The sequence below is a fragment of the Myotis yumanensis genome, unplaced genomic scaffold (genome assembly GCF_028538775.1).
Source record: "Myotis yumanensis isolate MYYU_CA2020_CCGP unplaced genomic scaffold, mMyoYum1.0.hap1 SCAF_5, whole genome shotgun sequence".
NCBI classification, from domain to species: Eukaryota; Metazoa; Chordata; class Mammalia; order Chiroptera; family Vespertilionidae; genus Myotis; species Myotis yumanensis.
Window position 1 is genome coordinate 21,810,431 of NW_027223756.1, and position 20,364 is coordinate 21,830,794.

Here is a 20,364-nt window from a genome sequence, read left to right on the forward strand (position 1 = left end):
CTGGGAGACAGGCCCCCTGGGCTTTGGTCTTGCCCTGCCACTAACTCTCTGGGTGTCAATGAACTTGGCCCTCTCTTGTCGGGGGCCTCAGTTTACTTATATGTAAAATGACCTGAGCTCTTCTTTTGACCACCATCCTGTGAGTCCAGGGAGAAGGAGAGCTTCCTTCAGGGCTCACGATGAGCCTAAACATTTAAAACTAGGTGTGAGGTAGAGCTGGAGGCCCTGGAGCCCACCCCTGTGGAGAAGCAGGGTGAGTGGGTGGAAGTGGTGGTAGAGGTGAGAGGTGGGGAGGGTTCTTTTTCCATCAGGCTTCATGAAAATTCATCACATCAAACAATGCCGGGCCTGGAGGGCAGGCAAGGCCAGGGTACAGGCTGTTCTGAGGTGTGCAGGTGGCGGATCAATTGACTTCATGGCTGTGGAATTAGTTAGGTCATGGCTTACGACCTCATTGGAAACAGCTCCTGTTTTTTCCCTTCTTTTTTCTTTTGTTTCCCCTGACAACTCCACCCCCAGAGTCACCTCTCCCAGTGGAGAAAACCAGGAGGCCACAAGAAAACTTAGAACAATCAGTTCCTTCTTTTCCCCCAAGGAGCTGAAGGAGGAAGTTCTTGGTAGAAAGGATGCTAAGGCTGATAAGAATCTCAGGGGCTCCTGGAAGTACAGTGGGGAGCATGGGGATGGAAGGCGATCTGGCCCATGACAGGTGTCTCTGGGGCTGAGCAGAGCCCTACATTCCAATAATAGGAAAGGCCCCACAGAGGGTCTGCAGTGCAGAACTGATGTGGAATCAGCATACCCAGGAAAGTCATTATTATTCCGGGAATCAAAAATATAAAATCTTGCCCTGGCCCATTTGGCTCAGTGGATAGAGTGTCAGCCTGTGGACTGAAGAGTCCCAGGTTCGATTCCAGTCAAGGGCACATGCCTGGGTTGTGGGCCAATCCCTAGTGTGGGGCCTGTAGGAGGCAGCCAATCAATGATTCTCTTTCATCCCTCTCTCCCTCTCCCTTCCTCTTTGAAATCAATAAAAATATATTAACACACACACACACACACACACACTGAGTGGCCAGATTATTATGACTGGCCAGATTATTATGACCACCCCATCAGTACAATGAAGTGAATTAGTTATGCAAATAATCTACACTAATAAAAGAGAAACATGGTAATTGGCGTACGACTGCTACCCTTCCCATTGGCTAATCAGCGTATCCTTATGCAAATTAACTGTCAGCCAAGATGGCGGCCGGCAGCCATGCACTGAAGCGAGCAGGGAGGCTTGCTTCCTCCAGGGACTGCAGACTCCAATGTTCCCCGCCTCACTTGCCGGCCTCTCAACTGCAACTCTAAGCAACTATTACTATGTTGCAAATAAGAAGCTAAACAAAACCGGCTTTCAGTCAGCCCCAGACTGCAACATTGTATCCATGTTTTCAGCAGCGAGGCCTCAGAGCTAAAGCTGGCCCAGAATAAAAAAAAAAAAAAGAAAACAAGGAGCGGTTGGGAGCTTTTAGTCAACTGCCAGCGGGAAAACAGCCCTCAGCCCCTCAGCCAGCCTGGCCAGGCACCCCAGTGGGGACCCCCACCCTGATCCAGGACACCCTTCAGGGCAAACCAGCCGGCCCCCACCCATGCACCAGGCCTCTATCCTATGTAGTAAAAGGGTAATATGCCTCCCGGCACCGGGATCAGCGGAGCAGCGAGGCTCCCGGCACTGGGATCAGCGGAGCAGCAAGGCTCCTGGCACTGGGATCAGCGTGACAGGGGCAGCACCCAAACCTCCTGATCAGCCCTGCTCTGTGCCTGATAGGGGGGGAGCTCCCCAATCCCCCGATTGCCCTGTGGCTCTGTGTGTGACAGGGTGAGGCGCCCCAACCCCCCGCCCCCACGGGCCCTGCTCTGTGTGTGACAGGGTAGAGCCATAACCTCTCCATCGGCCCTGCCCTGAGTGTGACAGTGGCGGCGCCCCAACCCCCTGATCGGCCCTGTTCTGTGGGTAATAGAGGGCGGCGCCCCAATCCCACTCCACGGGCCTTGCTCTGTGTGTGACAGGGTAGAGCCATAACCTCCCCATTGGCCCTGCCCTGAGTGTGACAGGGTGCAGCGCCCCAACCCCTTGATCCGCCCTGCTCTGTGTGTGACAGGGGGCGGTGTCCCAGCTCCCCTATGGGCCCTACTCTGTGAGTGATAGCGGGGAGCTCCTCAACCCCCTGATGGGCCCTGCTCTGTTAGTGACAGGGGGCAGCGCCCCAACCCCCTGATCGGCCCTCTCTGTGCGTGACAGGGGGTGCGCCGCAACCTCCCCATTGACCCTGCCTTGAGTGTAACAGGGGGCGGTGCCCCAACCCCCCAATCAGTCTATCCTGAGGGTGGCATTGCAACCTCCCGATCCGCCCTGCTCTGTGCATGAGGGGGTGGCGCCCCAACTCCCCAATCGGCCCTGCTCTGAGCCTGACCGGGGCTGCACCTAGGGATTGGGCCTGCCCTCTGCCACCCGGGAGCAGGCCTAAGCCAGCAGGTCGTTATCTCCCGAGGGGTCCCAGACTGTGAGAGGGCACAGGCCGGGCTGGGGGACCCCCCCCCTCCCAAGTGCACAAATTTTTGTGCACCGGGCCTCTAGTAATAATAATAAAACCTTGAGAGTATTTGCTTAGGAAGTTTTCAATATTCAGTATTTTTGGAAGTGTCAATGAAATACTGATGGGGTGGTCATAATAATCTGGCCACTCAGTGTGTGTGTATGTGTGTTTGTGTGTGTGTGTGTATCTATACTAATAAAAGGGTAATATGCTAATTAGACCAGGAGACCTTCCGGATGTCCCTCCGGACAAAGCCATGGTGGCGGGGGTCGAGGCAGAGGTGGTTAGGGCGATCAGGCCAGGAGGGGAGGGCAGTTAGGGGTGATCAGGCCAGCGGCGGGGGGGGGGGGGGCAGTTGGGGGTAAGCAGGCCGGCAGTGGGGGGCAGTTGGGGGCGAGGCCAGTAGTGGGGGGCAGTTGGGGGTGAGCAGGCTGGTGGGAGGGGCAGTTGGGGGCAAACAGGCTGGCGGGGGGGGGGCAGTTGGGGATGAGGCCAGCAGGGGGCAGTTGGGGATGAGGCCAGCAGGGGGGACAGTTGGGGGCAAGAAGGCTGGCTGGGAGGGCAGTTGGGGTGAGCAGGCCGGCAGGCAGAGTGGTTAGGGGCAATCAGGCATGCAGGCAGGTGAACAGTTAGGAGCCAGTGGTCCTGGATTGCGAGACATCCCCCGAGGGATCCCAGATTGGAGAGCGTGCAGGCTGGGCTAGGGACACCCCCCCCATGCACGAATTTTGTGCACCAGGCCACTAATATATATATCTATCTTTTTAAAAAAATATATTTTATTGATTTTTTACAGAGAAGAAGAGAGAGGGATAGAGAGTTAGAAACATCGATCAGCTGCCTCCTGCACGCCCCCCAGTGGGGGTGTGCCCGCAACCAAGGTACATGCCCTTGACCGGAATCGAACCTGGGACCCTTGAGTCCGCAGGCCGATGCTCTATCCACTGAGCCAAACCGGTTCGGATATATATATATATATATATATATATATATATATATCTTAATTTTAAAGAGAAACATCTCAAATGCTTTGACAATGGACAGAATACGAAAAGTTAGAAGTGCTTTGAGAAAATCGAGAATGAATGCTCACTGTGAATACAGAGCCTAGAAGAAGGACTTGCACACCACTTGGGCACGTTTCAGTGGGAGATGTACTGTTTTGCGGGTCACTGCCCATGTTCCTATTCTACCACCCAGATGCGACTTTGAAAAAGCTGCCTCACCTCTCTGGAGCTCAGTTGATTCATTTGTCAAATGAGGTGGTTAGGTGGTAACTGAGAACACATCCAGATCTGAGAGTCCAGGATTCTGGCATATAATTCTGTTGATTTTCAACTTTTCAAACAAGACTGAGTTTTATGAAATTTCAAAACCAAAGCATTAGAATGGCCCCTGAGGGTGATCTAGCTCATTACTTAAAATATTTAAATTATGAAATACATTATGCATGCAGAAAATGTATAAAATATGTATGTATTGTTTAAAGAAGAAAAATAAAATTCACTCCTAGGCATCTGCTGCCAAGTTTACGAAATAGAGCATTACCAGCACCTTGGGAGCCTATTGGCCTCTCCCTAAAGCATCCCTTTCCCACATTATCCCAAATTATATGTTTGTTGTTCCCTTGCTTTTCTTTATAGTTTTACCCCCTGTGATGTATCCACAAACAATATAGGGTGGATTATGGATAGACACTTGATACAAGTTTTATTCTCTTCTACCCAGTGCCAAAGTTGGTACAGGTGTGTCTCAGTACTGCCTCCTTCTCCACAGCCAGTTCATTTCTCACTCATCTATACCTTGAGAGTAAGACCTTTGGAAGGGGAAATCTCAGGCCTCCTATTAGAGTCCTACTTTGGCCAGGCTCCAGGCTTCGCCTCCTGCTCTCCATGATCCACATAGCCATCAAGGTAAAAGCTCAAGGTCTTCCAGGTTTAGCATGAACCGTCAGGATTAAATCTGGCACTGGCAGTCACAGCAGGATTTCTGCTTTTATTTTTGCTTTTCACCTCTTCCTTTCATGTCAGCACAGTAGTGTGTATTAAAAGAGTTGTAAAAGAAATTCATAGAGATTTTAGATTTTTCAAATGAGGTTATTTAGTATAACTAATCCCTGGAAACAAAATCCTCTCATTTGTTTCATCTCTAACTAAGCAAGTTGACATTGAAAATAATACTCTTTTCTTCCTCCTTAAAGTCCTACCTAAAGATTCTACCACCCCCCTGTGATAGATGTCAAAATGGCCAAATTCTTCCCTTCTCTGCATCCACACCCTAGAAATCTGATCTGAAGATCCACCCAGAAAAGGAAATATTTATTTCTCAGTGATCTTTTTTTTTTTTTGCAGATTTTCTTATTTATGTATTATTATTTTTCCTACTAGTTAACAAAATTATACAGGTTTCAGGCGCACAATTCTACAACACATCATCTGTACACTGTATTTTGTGTTCACCACCCCAAGTCAATTCTCCATTCATTACCATTTACGCCCCCCCCCGCCCCATCCACCTCCCTTTTCCCCTCCCCCCAGTATTTCTCCATAATCTTGAATCTGGGTTGGCCATTTGACTTGCTTTAGCCAATGGGGCATTAAAAAGTGTGACAGAAGCTGAGGCTTGAAAAGGTCTTGCTGATTGCACTTGAATTCTGAGACCACCATGCAAATGAGTCCAAGCCAGGCGGCTGGAGGATGAGGAGCCATATGGAGCCACTCAGGTCAACAGCCTGCCAAACACAGCCAGCTCACCCACCACGTCATCATGATGAGGCAGGTAGAGATAAGCAGAGCCAGCTCAGACTGGAAGAGCTGCCCAGTTAACCCAGAGAATCATGAGCTAAAAGATTGTTTTAAACAATTGAATTTTGGCATAAATAGAAGACAACAGATACATTCTCTTAAGACTATAATTGCAGAGCCATAGCTCAAACCTCCTTATAACAATTCTGTTATCTTTGTCCTACCTCAATTTCTGGTGATATAAAAATGGTCACTCACTAAGGTACTCTTGCAGGTCAACTTGCATTAAAGGGGTTTTCAAATTCCCAATATAAAATTTAAATCACATCAATTAAAATATATCCCATTTATGCTTCCATAAACAAATTGGGGAATATTTAATTTGTTTGCTCAGTGCTGAATTCAGTTAGATCCCAAGGGAAGAAATCCAGGATTTTCCTCAGTGGCAGGGGAAGTCAACCTCAGATACAGGAGGCTGAGGTTGGAAGCAGTTACCAAAATGAAAAGATCTGGAGGTTTTAATTGACCGTAAATTCAATGTACATCAATGGTGTGGAGTGGCTCCTCAGGAAGTATCAGTCACATTAATGCAGTTCTTCACACTGTCATAGAATAAATGTTCACCTCAGAGCCATGTTGAATTTTATCCAGGACAGTATGCTTTTTCATTCTCTCTCAAATGGATTTTTAGGCACAGGGCAGGACTTTTTTTAAGAGGTGTAAGGTAAGCATGCAGAATTGCCTTTTTCCTTCTGGGTCAGCACTATCATTCTGGGGTCACCAGGCTCCCTCTCTCACCCCCATATCCCAACACTTCTCACCCCCTTCCCTCCCTCTTCTCTCCATACTGCTTAAGAGAGAATTATTATAACAGGCTCGAGGGAAGTCTCTTTAGGCCTCTCTCTCTCTCTCTCTCTCTCTCTCTCTCTCTCTCTCTCTCATCTCTCTCATCTCTCTCACCTGTGTTTGTTTTGCCTGCCTCTGTGGCATGTCCCTGTCCCTGGGATGGGAGCACAGCCAGGAATGTGAGAAGGAAGCTGGGAAATTGGGCCTCTTACCTTGACAGGTGAAGCATCTGATGTGGAAGTGGTTATTGTGGACTCGAACCACCTCCCCTTTGCAGGTGTCTCCACATCGGTAGCACTGGATGGCATTGGAGCTGCCCCGGGGATTGTAAGGATTCTGCTGATAAGGAACTGTGGGAAGAAACAAAGTGATCACCATCCATAAGGCTCTCATTCTTTACAAAGTCTGCCATAAGACACCGTTATAATCTTGGAAGAAAAGGCAGAAAGGGTGCAAATGCTGAGCAAAGTACCTTCAATACATCATCAGGCTGAATATGCCAGTCTCAGGCATCATTAGAAGGGAAGTGGCATTAAGATGGGAGTCCATAAATCTCCTTAGGCAAGCAGAGACTATATATGAGTGAGCATAAACTTTTCTTACAATGATAGAGGCCAAATTCACAAATGAAAAAAAATAAGAGGAAGTAGAGTATTTTAAGGTAAATAATCCAGAAATACCATTTTTTTTTTTGGTGATCTCTGGATCAAAGCCAGGACCCAAACTTCTCAAAGGGAATTTAAATCTTGCAGTTGACTCAAGGGTCACAAAGAAAAGGGTGGCTGACAACAGGCCTTTTTGTTAAGCAGGTTACATCCCCTCTTGTACCTCGGTTTTCACATCTAGAAAATGGGTGTGGTCAATGGTAGCACAGACTTTCTATAAAAGAGGCACAAAGGGAGGCAGTCTAGTTGGAAGGAGGTTGACAAGGGGACTCATCTTAAAGATGCCTTTGAACAGCACTTTCCATAACATTGAGAAAATGTCAAAAGTGCATAATTGAGAAAAAAGAGGTGGTGGAGATTTGAAGGGGCTGAAGTCACTGGGGGTTGGTGCTCAGTGGGCGGCACTTAACGGTGTTCGAGAGCTCTACTAGCCTATCGAGTCTTGTTCTCTTGCTTTGGCCTCCTCATGGTACTTTTCTAAATCTCCCTTCCCTGAGGTAGACTTTGCTCGACGATGCTAAAACCTGGTCTCCTGGGATTTAATCACAGTAGGCACCTGCCTAGCACCCAGAGTATCAGGGTTGGGAGGGATATTAGCAGCTATCTGTTCCAACCTCATTATGTGTACACCGTTGGAATATCTGTGCTAGTGAGGAACCGAGTTTTCTCTCCTGTAGGAAGACCCCAGTGGCACCATTACTTCATTCTCACTGTTACTTCATTCTCACTCAAAGTGTAAAAGTCCAAAAACTTCTGCTCATTCTCTATTCGGGGAAGGCTCACTCTTGTCCTGGCTATAAAGATTATCTGATTGAAGGGGAATTGGTGCCTCTTTAAAATTAATTAATAGAAAAGCAAAGGCTATTTATTCAAAGGTCACTATAGTCAGGGAGTCAGCCCCCATCACTGGCATTTTGGTAGAGACTCAAAGGCAGGCAGAGAAGTGGGAAAGCTTTCTGGTGGGAAAAGGGAAAGATACAGGTTTTCCCTGACTGGTGGCTGTGGGCCTGGGGAAGTTCTAGGAGGCCAAGTAGAAGTAGGGTGTCCTATGTGCCTGGTTAGGGGTGCACATTTGACTCTCTCTAGTTGGTCCTAAGTTGGAAGCAGGGACAAAAATTAGGGATGAGATCTGGGTGCTTCACTGATGTTTTTTACATTCAATATTCTATTAGTTTCAGATGTGCAGAATACTGGTTAGACATTTATATAATTTCTGACATTTATATTTAACCCTGATAATTCTAATACCCACCTGGCAATACATAGTTTACGATAGTATTGACTATATTCCTTATGCTGTACTTTACATCCCCATGACTATTTTGTAGTTACCAGATTTGTATTTCTCAATCCCTTTTGGTGTCTATCATTTACACATGTTGACTTACTGGCTAACCTCTGAATAAGCATATTATCAATTACTCTGATTCACGGGAACCTTGAACTGCCAAGGAACTTAGAAATCACCCAGTTCAGGGGTTCTGTACCTAGTGTGGTAGTTGTTACGTCTGTTCACTGAAATTTGAATCTATTATTCTAGGCACATGAAGGATTGCACATGGTGACTTGCTTGGCAATGAAATGGTAGTTGCCTGTCATTTCTAATTAAAAGTGATCTGCCATGTTGCCTTCTCCATAGCCCAGCATCCAATGATACCCCAGTTGGTGTGTGGGGACATGTCAGTTTAGATCCCTGATTGAGCAGTCTAACCCATGATGATCAACTACCACGAGCAAGGAAACATTTTTTGTGGTTATAGCCTCTAAGGTTTTTTGTTGCTGCAGCATATTCTGACTGATACACTCGGGGTTTAATACTTCTTGCTAATTAAATATAAAATCTGGTGTTATGTGCATTTTCATATAGCTTTCTTCAGATTTTCAAAGATCATCTCCGTAACCCACCCTCCTCATTTTAAAGACATAGAACAGGAAAGCAGGACTTTTGATTATCTTCTACTTAAAGGGATCCCGAATCATACCTGTTCTGTAGGGCAGAGAGCTACTTCCTTAGCCATGACGCTGCTTCTGACAACTTTGCTATCTGAGGTGAGAGAATAATACCCTCACAGTCTTTCTTTCATGGAATCCATGCCCCTTATTCAACTCTTTTTCCTATTTTTAATTTAAGACACAAATTAAATGAATTAGCTAGTTAACTAAATCACAAGTTAACTTGTTAAATGGATTAATACAATAAAGCATTTCAAAAAGTACATCATGACCATCATATTCTCCCCACAGCTCAGTGCAATTCTTCCTTCCTCCCCAGAATGTCCATAAACATTCTCTCTAGTCCTATCTCCTTTTCTTCTCTTCCTGTTCCATATCCTTGGAAAATATTTCATTCTCCCCTTTGCTCCTAGTTTGTGAAAAAAATATGACCTTATTTATATGAGCAGTGTGGTGATCTACTATTGCTGGGGGAAACAAAGGTATGAGTCTGAAAATAGCAACAAATAGTATAATCATCCCCAATGATCAGAGCTCTAGAAATAACCAAAAGTCCCTCCAGAATCACTGCACAAATTTTCATCTACCTCTTCTAACATAACCTATCTTATTTCTCAAGAACCAACTTACAAGATCAATTAGATTTTTTCTGATTTGATTTTCTGGGGAAATGAATTTGTGATCATAGTCTTCAGTAATAACCCAGTCTTTAAACCACTCAGATAAAAAGGCAAAAAATCAGGGTGAGGGAATGGATTGGGAAAATGGGCTTTCTGGGGCCATTTACTAATGGTGCCCCCCTCCTTGACTTTGTTGCTTCTCTCAGGATGAGGGTACTGCTTTGGTGATGCTGACTGTGCCTGGAAATCCACAAATGTCTGAATTGTGTACAAAGTCCCATGAACAGAAATGCATGCATCGCTGGTGTGAATTCTTCCAGATTGCTGGTGTAAGCTGTGATTATAAAAGGGCAGTGGTGTAGCAAGATTTGAGTTTTAAGATGTGTGAAGACCTTTCCTTATCTAGACAGTGCCGCTGGAACTCTGGTGGTCAAGGGAAGCTAGGCCACATCTGATCCTGGAAGCCACATCATTTCCAATAAGATTTTGTATCCTTGGCTAATTAAATCAGCAACCTAATCTTATTCTCTGTGTGTGGAGCTATGTATGGAGGGTATCTTTCTTCCCACAGATCCATAACCCCCTATCCCGAAACACTAACATTTTATTGTTGATTTTCTGCTGGTTATTATTTCTACTGATTTAAAAAAAAATCTCAGTACTAAGTGATTCATCTCAGAAAGTCACATGATTTATAACATTTGTCTTATGGCAAATGTCTTTTGAATTCTAAATTGACTTACACATGAATTTTTGAACTGCTTCATGTGTTAGGAACTATATCTGTAATATTAACTTGAGAGCAAGATTTGAGAGCAGCCACGGCCTCAAAGGACATTAGCTCTGCTTACCTGTGATGTAATCTACAAAGTTAAAAAGTTTAGACACATAAATCATGTGATGTTTCTGACATGTGTGCAGGGAATCTCTGGCTTCTGTTTAATGTTATTTGGCCAATAAAGGGCATGTGGAAGAGACATTCCCAGTGACTAGTCCTTAAGCAGTGCTGGCCAATAGAACTTCCTGAGTTATGGCAATAAATGTTCTATATCTATGTTGTCTAATATAATAATTGCTAGCCCTATGTGGCCATCAGGCACTTGAAATATAGCCAGGGTGACTGAGGTACTTAATTTTAAATTACATTAAATTTTAATAAATATAAACTTACATTTAAATAGCCACAGGTGGCTAGTGGCTGCCATAGTAGAAACTGAAGTCTCATAGCTTTACAAATGGGATATACCTGGCATTGAGATGGGGACAGTGCATGAAACCTGGTTGAATTAATTTATATAAAAATACATGTGCAAATTAATTCAGGAATACCACCTGAGGCTTAAATCATGTTTTATTTGTTTTGTTTTATCCCTGAAGAGTTTTAAAGATGTATTTAAAAAATAATTTGCAGTAGGAACCAATTACACACACATTCACCCATCCTGAATTTGATCTGAAAACAAAAAATTCTGAGCAGTGAAATAAATACTGATTAAAAAAAAAAAATCACAGGTTTCCAGGCACTGCAGGAGTGAACAATCTTAATCTTTCCAAGAATAGAAGCAAGAAAATCAGCTGGCGATGGCTGTCAGTATAATTTTTTAAGACAGAAAACTAGCTAGTCAATGCCTACGAGATAAAAAATTAAAGGTCTGAAACACTAAGGCCTCTTTTATACACATAGCAAGTCTTTAGCGTTCTAAAAGCAAATGCAGTTTAATTCCATCATTAAATTTGCGAGGAAAGCTTTCCCCAAATGTTACAAAGATAATTTAAAATTGTTGGAGCACAACAGATCGGAAGGGCGGGGGCGATGGCCTCCTGGGGAGGTAAAAGGAGCCCGAGTTAAACAGTGCAGCATCCAGTTCCCTCACCTGGCTGTTCCTCCTTCACCCTGTTCTTCATCTCCTGTGTTTCTCTCTCATAGACAGAGCTGGGGAAACCTGGGTTCTAATTCCCTCTCTGCTGATACCTTGCTTTATAATTGTGGGCAAATAATCTAACTTCTCCTGGCCTCCATTCCCTCTTTAGTCACTGAGGAGCCAGGACACAATGATTTATAAAATTCCCTCCAGTTAAAAAAGTGGAACCAGAAGCATGAATACATGGAACAGACTGGCTAGTGCCCAGGGGGAGCGGGAGGGGGTGACTGGATAAAGAAGGTAAAGGAAATAGCGAAAGAACATATATGTGTAACCCATGGACACGGATACTAATTTGGTAAAAGCCAAGGAAGGGGGAGGTGGAGAGGTTGGAGGTGGGCAAATGGGGGAGGGAGGGAGAGAGGACTCCTACAATAATGTCACCATTAAAATAAATAAAAATAGGGGACAAGAAGAGATAAACCAAAGAACTTACATACTTCTATGCATAACCCATGGACATGGGTCATAGGGTAGTGAAGACCTGGGTGGGGAGGTAGGGGCTGGGTGGAGGGGGGGAAAGGGAGGAAATGGGAGATATCTGTAATACTATCAACAATCAAAATATATTAAAAATAAAATAAAAACAGGTAAGTAAAGATAACAGCACCCATTTATAAATTCCTACTCAACACATCCGTAGTATTTCCTGATCCGCATAAGGTATTTGTTAATCTTACCTGAATTTTACTAGTGTTTTAAATAATAAATACCTATGTACAAACAAACAAAAAAATTGATTCTGGCTCCGTGAGTCCTTTTCTGTGCTTCTTTCTCTCCCTCCACATTCTCTTCTCACCACTAACTGGTCTCACTTTTAAACTGTGTTGTATGTTATCAGATTTATTAGTCACTTTTAAAAGCAGATAATGGCATGCTGCCTCTCTCATAAAAACATGACCTAAGTTACCTTCTCTTTACTGATGCGATGCCTGCACAATGCTTTTCCTCCCCTGAGGGTCACTTGAGCTTGTAGATAAAAGTGTTCCCACATTCTAATAGAGTCATCTTTAAAATAGTCTTTAAAAGGTAGAAGCACCTATGTTGTGCTGGGGTATAATTAAAAGAGTGACAAAACTGACTTGGAGACAGTGTAACAACTGTGAATAATTGGCTGGAAGTGTAATAAAAACTGTGGGGCTTCTGGTTGAACCGTGAAACATCAAGCAGAGAATGAACCGACTCAGCAATGAGCTCGCAGCCCCCCCCCCCCCCCCCCCGGGGCCCAGGAAAACAAGCGGGTGCAGCAGCTGTCACGTAGGCTTCCCGACCACTTCATTCGAGCCCAGGCACCCTGGGTGTGTCCACAGGGATGCGACAAACACGGGGGAGGAGGAGACCCCAGTGTGGATCCAGGCACCTCACAGGTAGAAAGCTGTCTGCCTGAAGGTTAGGGGCGGGTCTGTATATGAGTAGGTGGTAGTTACCAACAGGGACCTTGTGTCTGATTTTGGGGTTGAATCATGGCCATGACACTGGTCCTGTTCGCTGGGATAAGACCACAGAGATGTGGGACCCTGCACTGAAGGGGGCTGAAGTGCAGGCACAGAGGTTAATGGTGTGGATGCTGGAGTCAGGAGTGCTGGGTTTGTGTTCCCCTTCTGCCCCTCACTGGTCACGTGACCTTGAGCAAGTTAAGTGTGTGGCACCCATCTCGGTTTGCTCACGTCTAGAGTGGGAATAACTCAGGTCATTTGTGAGTATTAAATTACTTAGATTACATAAAAGTGCTTAGTACACTGCTTGGCACATAACTTGGGCTTAAACATTAGCAATAATTAAGTGAAAGGATCTCTGAAGCTGTGCATGCCTACTTGTAATCCAGTATGTATAGGAATTCTTTCTAAATGTCCCCCATCACTTGCCACTGAGCTTGGCTCGAACGTTGTCAAGTCCAGTTTTGAAGCAGTCCAACTTGGGCAAAGCTTTTCTGGTTTTCCCTCCTTGGTGATTGTCAAGAAAAAAACAGCCCTTGGCTGCAACCCATTCGCCACCTTAAGTAACCTCTGCTTTCTTCCCCATCTCTGAGTGCTTTCTGTTTATGGGTTTCTGTAGGCCACAGAGGTGGGTGGCTGACATGCTTCTGATGTATCCTGCAGAGGAATGTGTGAATTGGGTGTTTCCTGTTGTGGGAAGGAGAGGCTATGATTTATGTTATCCTGGGGCGGTGTATTTTGGGCACATCTGTTGTTTCCAGGAGGACATGTTCGAGTGTTTGTTGTGTGTGCTTACTTATACTAAGTGAGCAATCTGTTTTCCGAAAACTCCGTTAGGGAGACTGTGAGAGCTGCTTTTGGTAACCCCTGAGGGTCATGCACGTGTCATCTTGTGTCATTACATCTATGTTCATTCAGTGAATACCTGGAAACCAGACTTTTAGAGCAGCAAGGGACTGGGAGGTTATCTACACACTAGATTGTGATCAACATGAGGGCAGGAACCATTTCTGTCATGTTTGCTACTGTACCCTTGGCACCAGGCATAGAATAAGTGTTCAATACATAACAGAATACATAACAGAATGAATAAAATGAGTCCAGTGGTTTCACTTCACCAATGAGAAAGCTAAGGCCCAGAAGGGAGAAGGGATTCATCAGAGCTCACACAGCAATTTCTGCCTCCATCAGTGCGAGGGGGGGGGGGGTGGGGGGGGGTGGGGGAGGGGGAGGGGGCGCTTTCTGGGACAACAGGATGAAAGACAAGGCAAACCTAGAGGGTGAGCTGGGCTGGTACAGAGCCCCAGGGTCATGGAAAGGTGGAGAGAGAATTCATAAAAGACTACATCACCAGAGGCCTGGAGTCATGCTGAGGTTTAGCAATAGAATAGCTGGGGGAGTCAGTGTTTCAGGATTCAGAAGCATAGCAGAGTTTAAGGAGCAGTACATGAAGAAATGGGAGGGGTAAATGCATAAGGAAAGGTCTGGTAGGATAAGACAGTACTTAGAGTGTGGTTACTCTGTCAGGAACTGTGCTAAGCAATTTACATATGTCATCTCATCGAATTTTCATAACTCACGAGGGGATATTATCATCATCCTCTTTTTACAGATGAGGAAAGGAAGGCCCAGCAAGCTGCGGTCACTTGTCCAAGGTCACAGTTAGTCAATGGCAGAGGTAGGATCTGAACCCAGGCAGTCTGACTCTGGAACCTGTGTTCTCCCACTAAGCTCTACTGGCTGCCACACACAATTGCCAACAGTGGTTACCTCTGGGGAGGAAGTGGGCTTGGGAAGGCTAAAAGGGTATCTAATTTTTCTGCCAACAGTAATTATCCATCCATTATCCAACTGATTACAAAGATGTGAATATATATTTCACAAAGACATAAGAATAACAGTGGAGGGTACTAGCGTCCAGGCCAGGAAACAGCATCTATGGCAGATGATGAAGAAGCAGGGATGGCTGCCCCCAGGCCCTGCCTTGAGCAGCTTCCCTGGCTCCGGCAGGTATAGCCCGACAGGTGTGCGTGCCTGGGCCCTGGGAGGCAGGCTCTGCAGGTGCAGGCAGCTGCAGCAAAGCAGAGGTGAGAACACCCTGGGAATCCCCAGGCCCTTGCGCAGATGGTCCCGGCCTGGCCACAGTTTCCCGTGTCAGCAGGTCATTACACAGTCTGTCACCCCAGGACGATATTGTGAAACCTTTGCTGCAACAGAAACTCCTCCACAGCCTCTGTGCCAGGCTCATCAGCCTGTTCCACAGTCATGGCGTGTGGTTGGCAACATGGCTCACGCTGCCTTCTCCAGAAATGTGTTGTCAGGACATGTGTCAGAGCCGCACGCTCTTGGCCAGGCCGGCTGCTCCTGCCTGACAGCCAGCTGCCACGCTACATACAGCTCTACAGGAAGGATCCGGGCCAGACCCAACGGGCCCCTCCACAGCGGTGTCACAGGCGAGGAAGCCCGAGGTGCCTCCCGTGACAGCAGTGACGTACCCTCACTTGTGTGGAGTCACCTGATAAAATGGGAACTGCATTTTGTCATTCCTTTTGCAAATTCAGAAAGCCGTCCAGATATAATGTCCCAGAGTTAACTTTTCACTTATTTCTATATTAATCTCCTGATTATATAAAAAAAAACCAACATCTCTAAAGCTTATGTCTGATTGAATTTAAGATTAAACCAAAAAACCCAAACCTCATTTCTTTCTTATAACTCAACTAGGTTTCTATTTCAAGACAAGCACAAACACAGTTTCAGCCAGTTCCCCCACCCCCACCCCGCCCCACCCCTCTGCTGCTCGCTGGGGTGGTGTTGGCACAGGGCCTCTTTCTAAGGACTCGAAAGATCCGAGTCTCATTTCTTCCCCGAGGCTCTCCTCCCCACCGCTGGGCCAAGGAATCATCCTGTTAGCTGGGGGAGAAGGAGCCCTTTCTGCCTCCTCTGTCTCTAGAATATTTAGCTTTGTAATAAATCCTTCCTGTTCTGAGGGCACAGACTTTTGAAACTCAAAAGCCAGGAAGCGACTCCTCTTGTCTCTGGCTTCTGCTGCCCATCCCGGCCCCGAGGCCTCGCTGATTGAATAGAGGGAAGACAGCAACGGGGGTGGGCAAGGGAAATACCAGTTACCAGTGAGCATTTCAAAAATATCATCTTGCCACGCTTGGTCAAGGCTTTTAAAAATATGATATACAGCGCTGTGCAAGAGTGGCTAAGGAACAGACAAGATTTGGTGGAGAAGGGGAAAATTCCAGGGCATTCTCCTGTCCCTCTCTGTCCCTCTCTGCCTTCCCCAAGCCCCCACTCAGGGACACCGAGGAGCTGTAAAAATAGCTCAACAAAGCTAACGTGAATTGGGCAGTGACTACGTGCCAGGCCCTGTGCTAAGTGCTTCGTACCTATCTCCTCATTTAATTCTTACAACAGCTCCACGGGGCAGAGACTACATGATCCCTACTGTAAAGATGGAGCAGCTGAGCCACAGAGAGGTTAGTTCCTTTGCCTGAAGTCACCTACGTGTAAATGCCAGAGCTAGGGTTCAGATGGGCATCCGGGCATCCGTGGGTCTAGGGGAGGCTCAGTTCTCTCTCCTCCCTCTCCTCTCCTCGGATGCCTTCCCAGGAGAGCCTCCTCCTGCCCAGTGTGGCTGAGGGGAAAGGGGGACCTGCCCAAGCACCCCCAGCAGGGAGACCAGGGCTGCCTGGCACTGGAGCCTTGTGGCACCCTTCCCAGCATCTCTAGCGCTTATCTGAAAAATACTATTTGGGTTTCGTCTGGGGTCCTGGAAACCATGTTGGAAATAGAGGAACTCCAGGAAGCCAGTGATTGTCTTCGTGCTGTGAGTGACTCAGCCCCTTGGCCTCTGAGCCAGGGGTTTTAATACTTATACAATGTTTGCTTCCTGAGGCCCTGGCAGGCCATCAAGCCCTGATATACTGTGGGAAATCCAAGATCATCAGCTGCCACTGGGCTCCCCTGGACTTACAGGTTTTCAGTATCAGAGTGGAGAGCATAGAGCAGTGGTTCTCAACCTGTGGGTCGAGACCCCTTTGGCGGTAGAACGACCCTTTCACAGGGGTCACCTAAGACCATCCTGCATATCAGATATTTACATTACGATTCATAACAGTAGCAACATTACAGTTATGAAGTAGCAACGAAAATAATTTTATGGTTGGGTCACAACATGAGGAACTGTATTTAAAGGGCCAGAAGGTTGAGAACCACTGGCATAGAGCAAACACCTCGTCTGGAGGTTTCCACTTTTTTTCTTTTTAAAGCTACAAACCCTTTCTTGAAATGAAGACATGGCCTCTAGGTTATATTGATTCCAATGTAAACCCTGCATGGAATGCAAACACACGATGACCTGGTGCTCATCCAGGGAAATCCCCTCGACCGAGGCTGCTTCCATTGGATGTGGCTCCCAGACATGCTTTATTTGGGCGGCCTGGTGTTTGTTTTTAAACCCTTCCAGATCACCATGGTTCCTACCTCTTCCTTTGGCCTCACCCCTGGCCGGCTTCCCTCCTGCACTGCCAGGTGCTTGCAGGCACTGGAGCTGAAGAGCAGCTGTGACTGCAGTGGGTAGGGCCTGGCACAGGGGTGGGCAAACTTTTTGACTCGAGGGCCACAATGGGTTCTTAAACTGGACCGGAGGGCCGGAACAAAAGCATGGATGGAGTGTTTGTGTGAACTAATATAAATTCAAAGTAAACATCATTACATAAAAGGGTATGGTCTTTTTTTTTTTAGTTTTATTCATTTCAAATGGGCCGGATCCGGCCCGCGGGCCGTAGTTTGCCCACGGCTGGCCTGGCATGTCACCTACTTGTGACTCCCTCGCTCCCCCAGGTTGTGATCAAGGCACCTTCTGCCCCTTGTCATCCCCATTCCTGCCTTTACAGATGCAGCCCCGAAGCTTGAGGCTCGGTGAGGGGAGGCACTTGCTCAGGGTCCCCATCATACTGGCCACACCAGGACCAGCAGGAAAATACCTTCTTTTCAGATCAGGGATAGTGTGCCTAAGGACAGGCTAAAGTGAGGTGTAGGTCACACATGTCAGGGAATTCTCAAAGCCATCCTAAGCAGCCTTAGTTCTCAGAGGGCAGAGGTTTCCTGGAAGCGTCCTCTCTGGTGTCTGAAGTGCTTATCCCATTGCTCAAAGTTCTACAAGGGCTCTTTTTGATAGCCTCTGCAGTCATCTTCTCACCTTACGCTCCTACAGTGAGACTACCGCACACTAGAGGCTCCCCTCATAGAAATCTGACCTGATAGCCAGGCCCAGGGCTGACGGGATAGCTTGCCATCATTCCACTGCATACCATCTTCTCCCTCCCCCCCTCCCTCCATCCCTCCCTTCTTTTTTCCCTTCCTCCTCAGTCCTACTAAGATTTCTATTAATATCTGGTTTTTCTTCTCATCTTTTTACTCTCCCATTAACTTTTGGTGAGGTCTCAGGCCAGGCACTCCCCAGTTTGGGGTCACTGTGATCTCTCAGTTTCCTTTCCAATCCAACATTCTACGCATTTTGAACACAGTTGCAATACAAAATACTTTCAGGGACCAGGCAGGTAATGTCAGTGGAAAATTGACCCACAGGGACCAAGCTGGTAAGACTGGCCTACTTAAAGGAGAAGAAACTCCTGGGTCCCAGAGGATTATTGTCCTGCAAATACACGTCAGGGTCACAAAGAGAGCTGGGTGTGTGGGGGGGCTGGATTCTGCCCATGGGCCACCAGTTTGGGATTGCTGCATCTAGACAGACAGATGACCACAAAGTCACTTCCAATTACCATCTGCAAGAAGTCGCATGTTCACCACATGCCTGTAGGACCTGGAAGAACAGAATACTTCCGAAATGAGGCCGTGCAGAGCCCCAGGCTGGAGAAGAGAGCACCCTAAAAGCAGGTCACTCTCAAGGTCTCAGTGACATCACTCAGGGACAAGCAGAGGTTTTCAAACTTTTTGGGGGACCATGACTCACTAGAAGAAATCAATTTTGCCACATGACCTAGCACACAAATATGTGCAACAAAAGTTTCACAAACAACACTTATTCTAAGCACACATGATATGTCCTGATAGTTTTTCTATTCCATTTCCTTGCAATACTTTATGCCATTTCTTTTTTCTTTTTTTAAAAAATATATTTTATTGATTTTTTACAGAGAAGAAGGGAGAGGGATAGAGAGTTAGAAACATCGATGGGAGAGAAACATCGATCAGCTGCCTCCTGCACACCTCCTACTGAGGATGTGCCTACAACCAAGGTACATGCCCTTGACCAGAATCGAACCTGGGACCCTTCAGTCTGCAGGCTGACACTCCATTCACTGAGCCAAACCAGTTAGGCTTTATGCCATTTCTTAAAAAATGTTGTATACAACCCAATGTGTGTGTGTGTGTGTGTGTGTGTGTGTGTATCTATATCTATCTATCTATCTATCTAATATGCAAAGTGTCCCCTCAGGAGTTTGACCGACCAGGAGTTCGATTGCTTGCTATGATATGCACTGACCACCAGGGGGAAGCATGGAATGAAGGAAGGCCCTAGCCATCAGCTGGGGAAGAAAGGCCGCTAGGGACCCTACCCATGCATGACTTTAGTGCACTGGACGTCTAGTAATATGTATAAGATCAGAGGTGAAAAGAATGATAAAGATTATTCTAGGTTTGCACTGTCCAGTATGGTAGCCATTAGTTATATTTGGCTATTCAAATTAAAATGAATTAACATTAAATAAAATTTAAAATTCAGTTCCTCAGGCATATGAGCCACATTTCAAGTACTCAATGGGCACATGTGGCTAGTGGCAGCTGTACTGGATAGCACAGAAATGGAACATTTTCATCACTGTAAAAAGTTCTATTAGACATCCCTGATCTATAGTGTTGCCAATGAAGAAACCAAGGTCTGAGGCCTCTCAAAAGAGATGTATTTGAAATTGTGACTGTATGGGTTGGGGATGAATGGATGTAGCCTCAAAGATGTCTGCCAGTGGTCACAAGAGGAATAAAGATAAATATGGGCCCTTTCAGATGTATCCTCACTATAGGATTCACAAGTCAGAGTCTACTTCCTGCACTCCAGATGCAAGGTGGTGGATCAACCTTCACAGAAAAACAGAAGCAAATTTTAATTGCTCTACAGGATAGTTATGAAGTAGTTTCTGTGGGCTGGAGAGAGAACAGGCTATGGAACCTGTTAGATCTGGGCTCAAATGCAGTCTCTTCCTCTCACAGGCTTTATAAGATTGAGCAAGGTGCTGTGTCACCAAGCCTTACCTTCCTCATATGTAAAATGGTGTTAATAGTATTTACCTTTTAGAACTTTTGAAAGGATCGGAAGTAATGTACATAAAGCACCTACCACATTGTCTGGTATGTTTCAAGTGCTGTGCCAAAGCTTGCTATAATAATGACAGTGATAACAACAATAATAAAATGAAGCTAAATATTGTGGAGATGTAATGGTAAAGTAAATGGTAAAGCTCCTACTTCAAAGAAATTCCAGGATGGAGTAGGGGAGATTATTTTTTATTGTTTATCTAATGCTGAACCCAGTACCTGGTACTAGCAGTCAATCAA

At 46.0% G+C, this 20,364-nt stretch overlaps 1 protein-coding gene across 4 annotated transcripts in view; it reads right to left on the minus strand.

Moving 5' to 3' along the window:
* ABLIM3 (actin binding LIM protein family member 3) overlaps positions 1-20,364 on the minus strand; it is a 107,561-nt gene that overhangs the window by 59,279 nt on the left and 27,918 nt on the right. For all 4 annotated transcript variants that reach the window (XM_070414641.1, XM_070414640.1, XM_070414638.1 and 1 more), the window contains exon 3: positions 6,391-6,528. In XM_070414641.1, the coding sequence (XP_070270742.1) occupies positions 6,391-6,528 (138 nt within the window). The remainder of the gene's footprint in view (positions 1-6,390; positions 6,529-20,364) is intronic.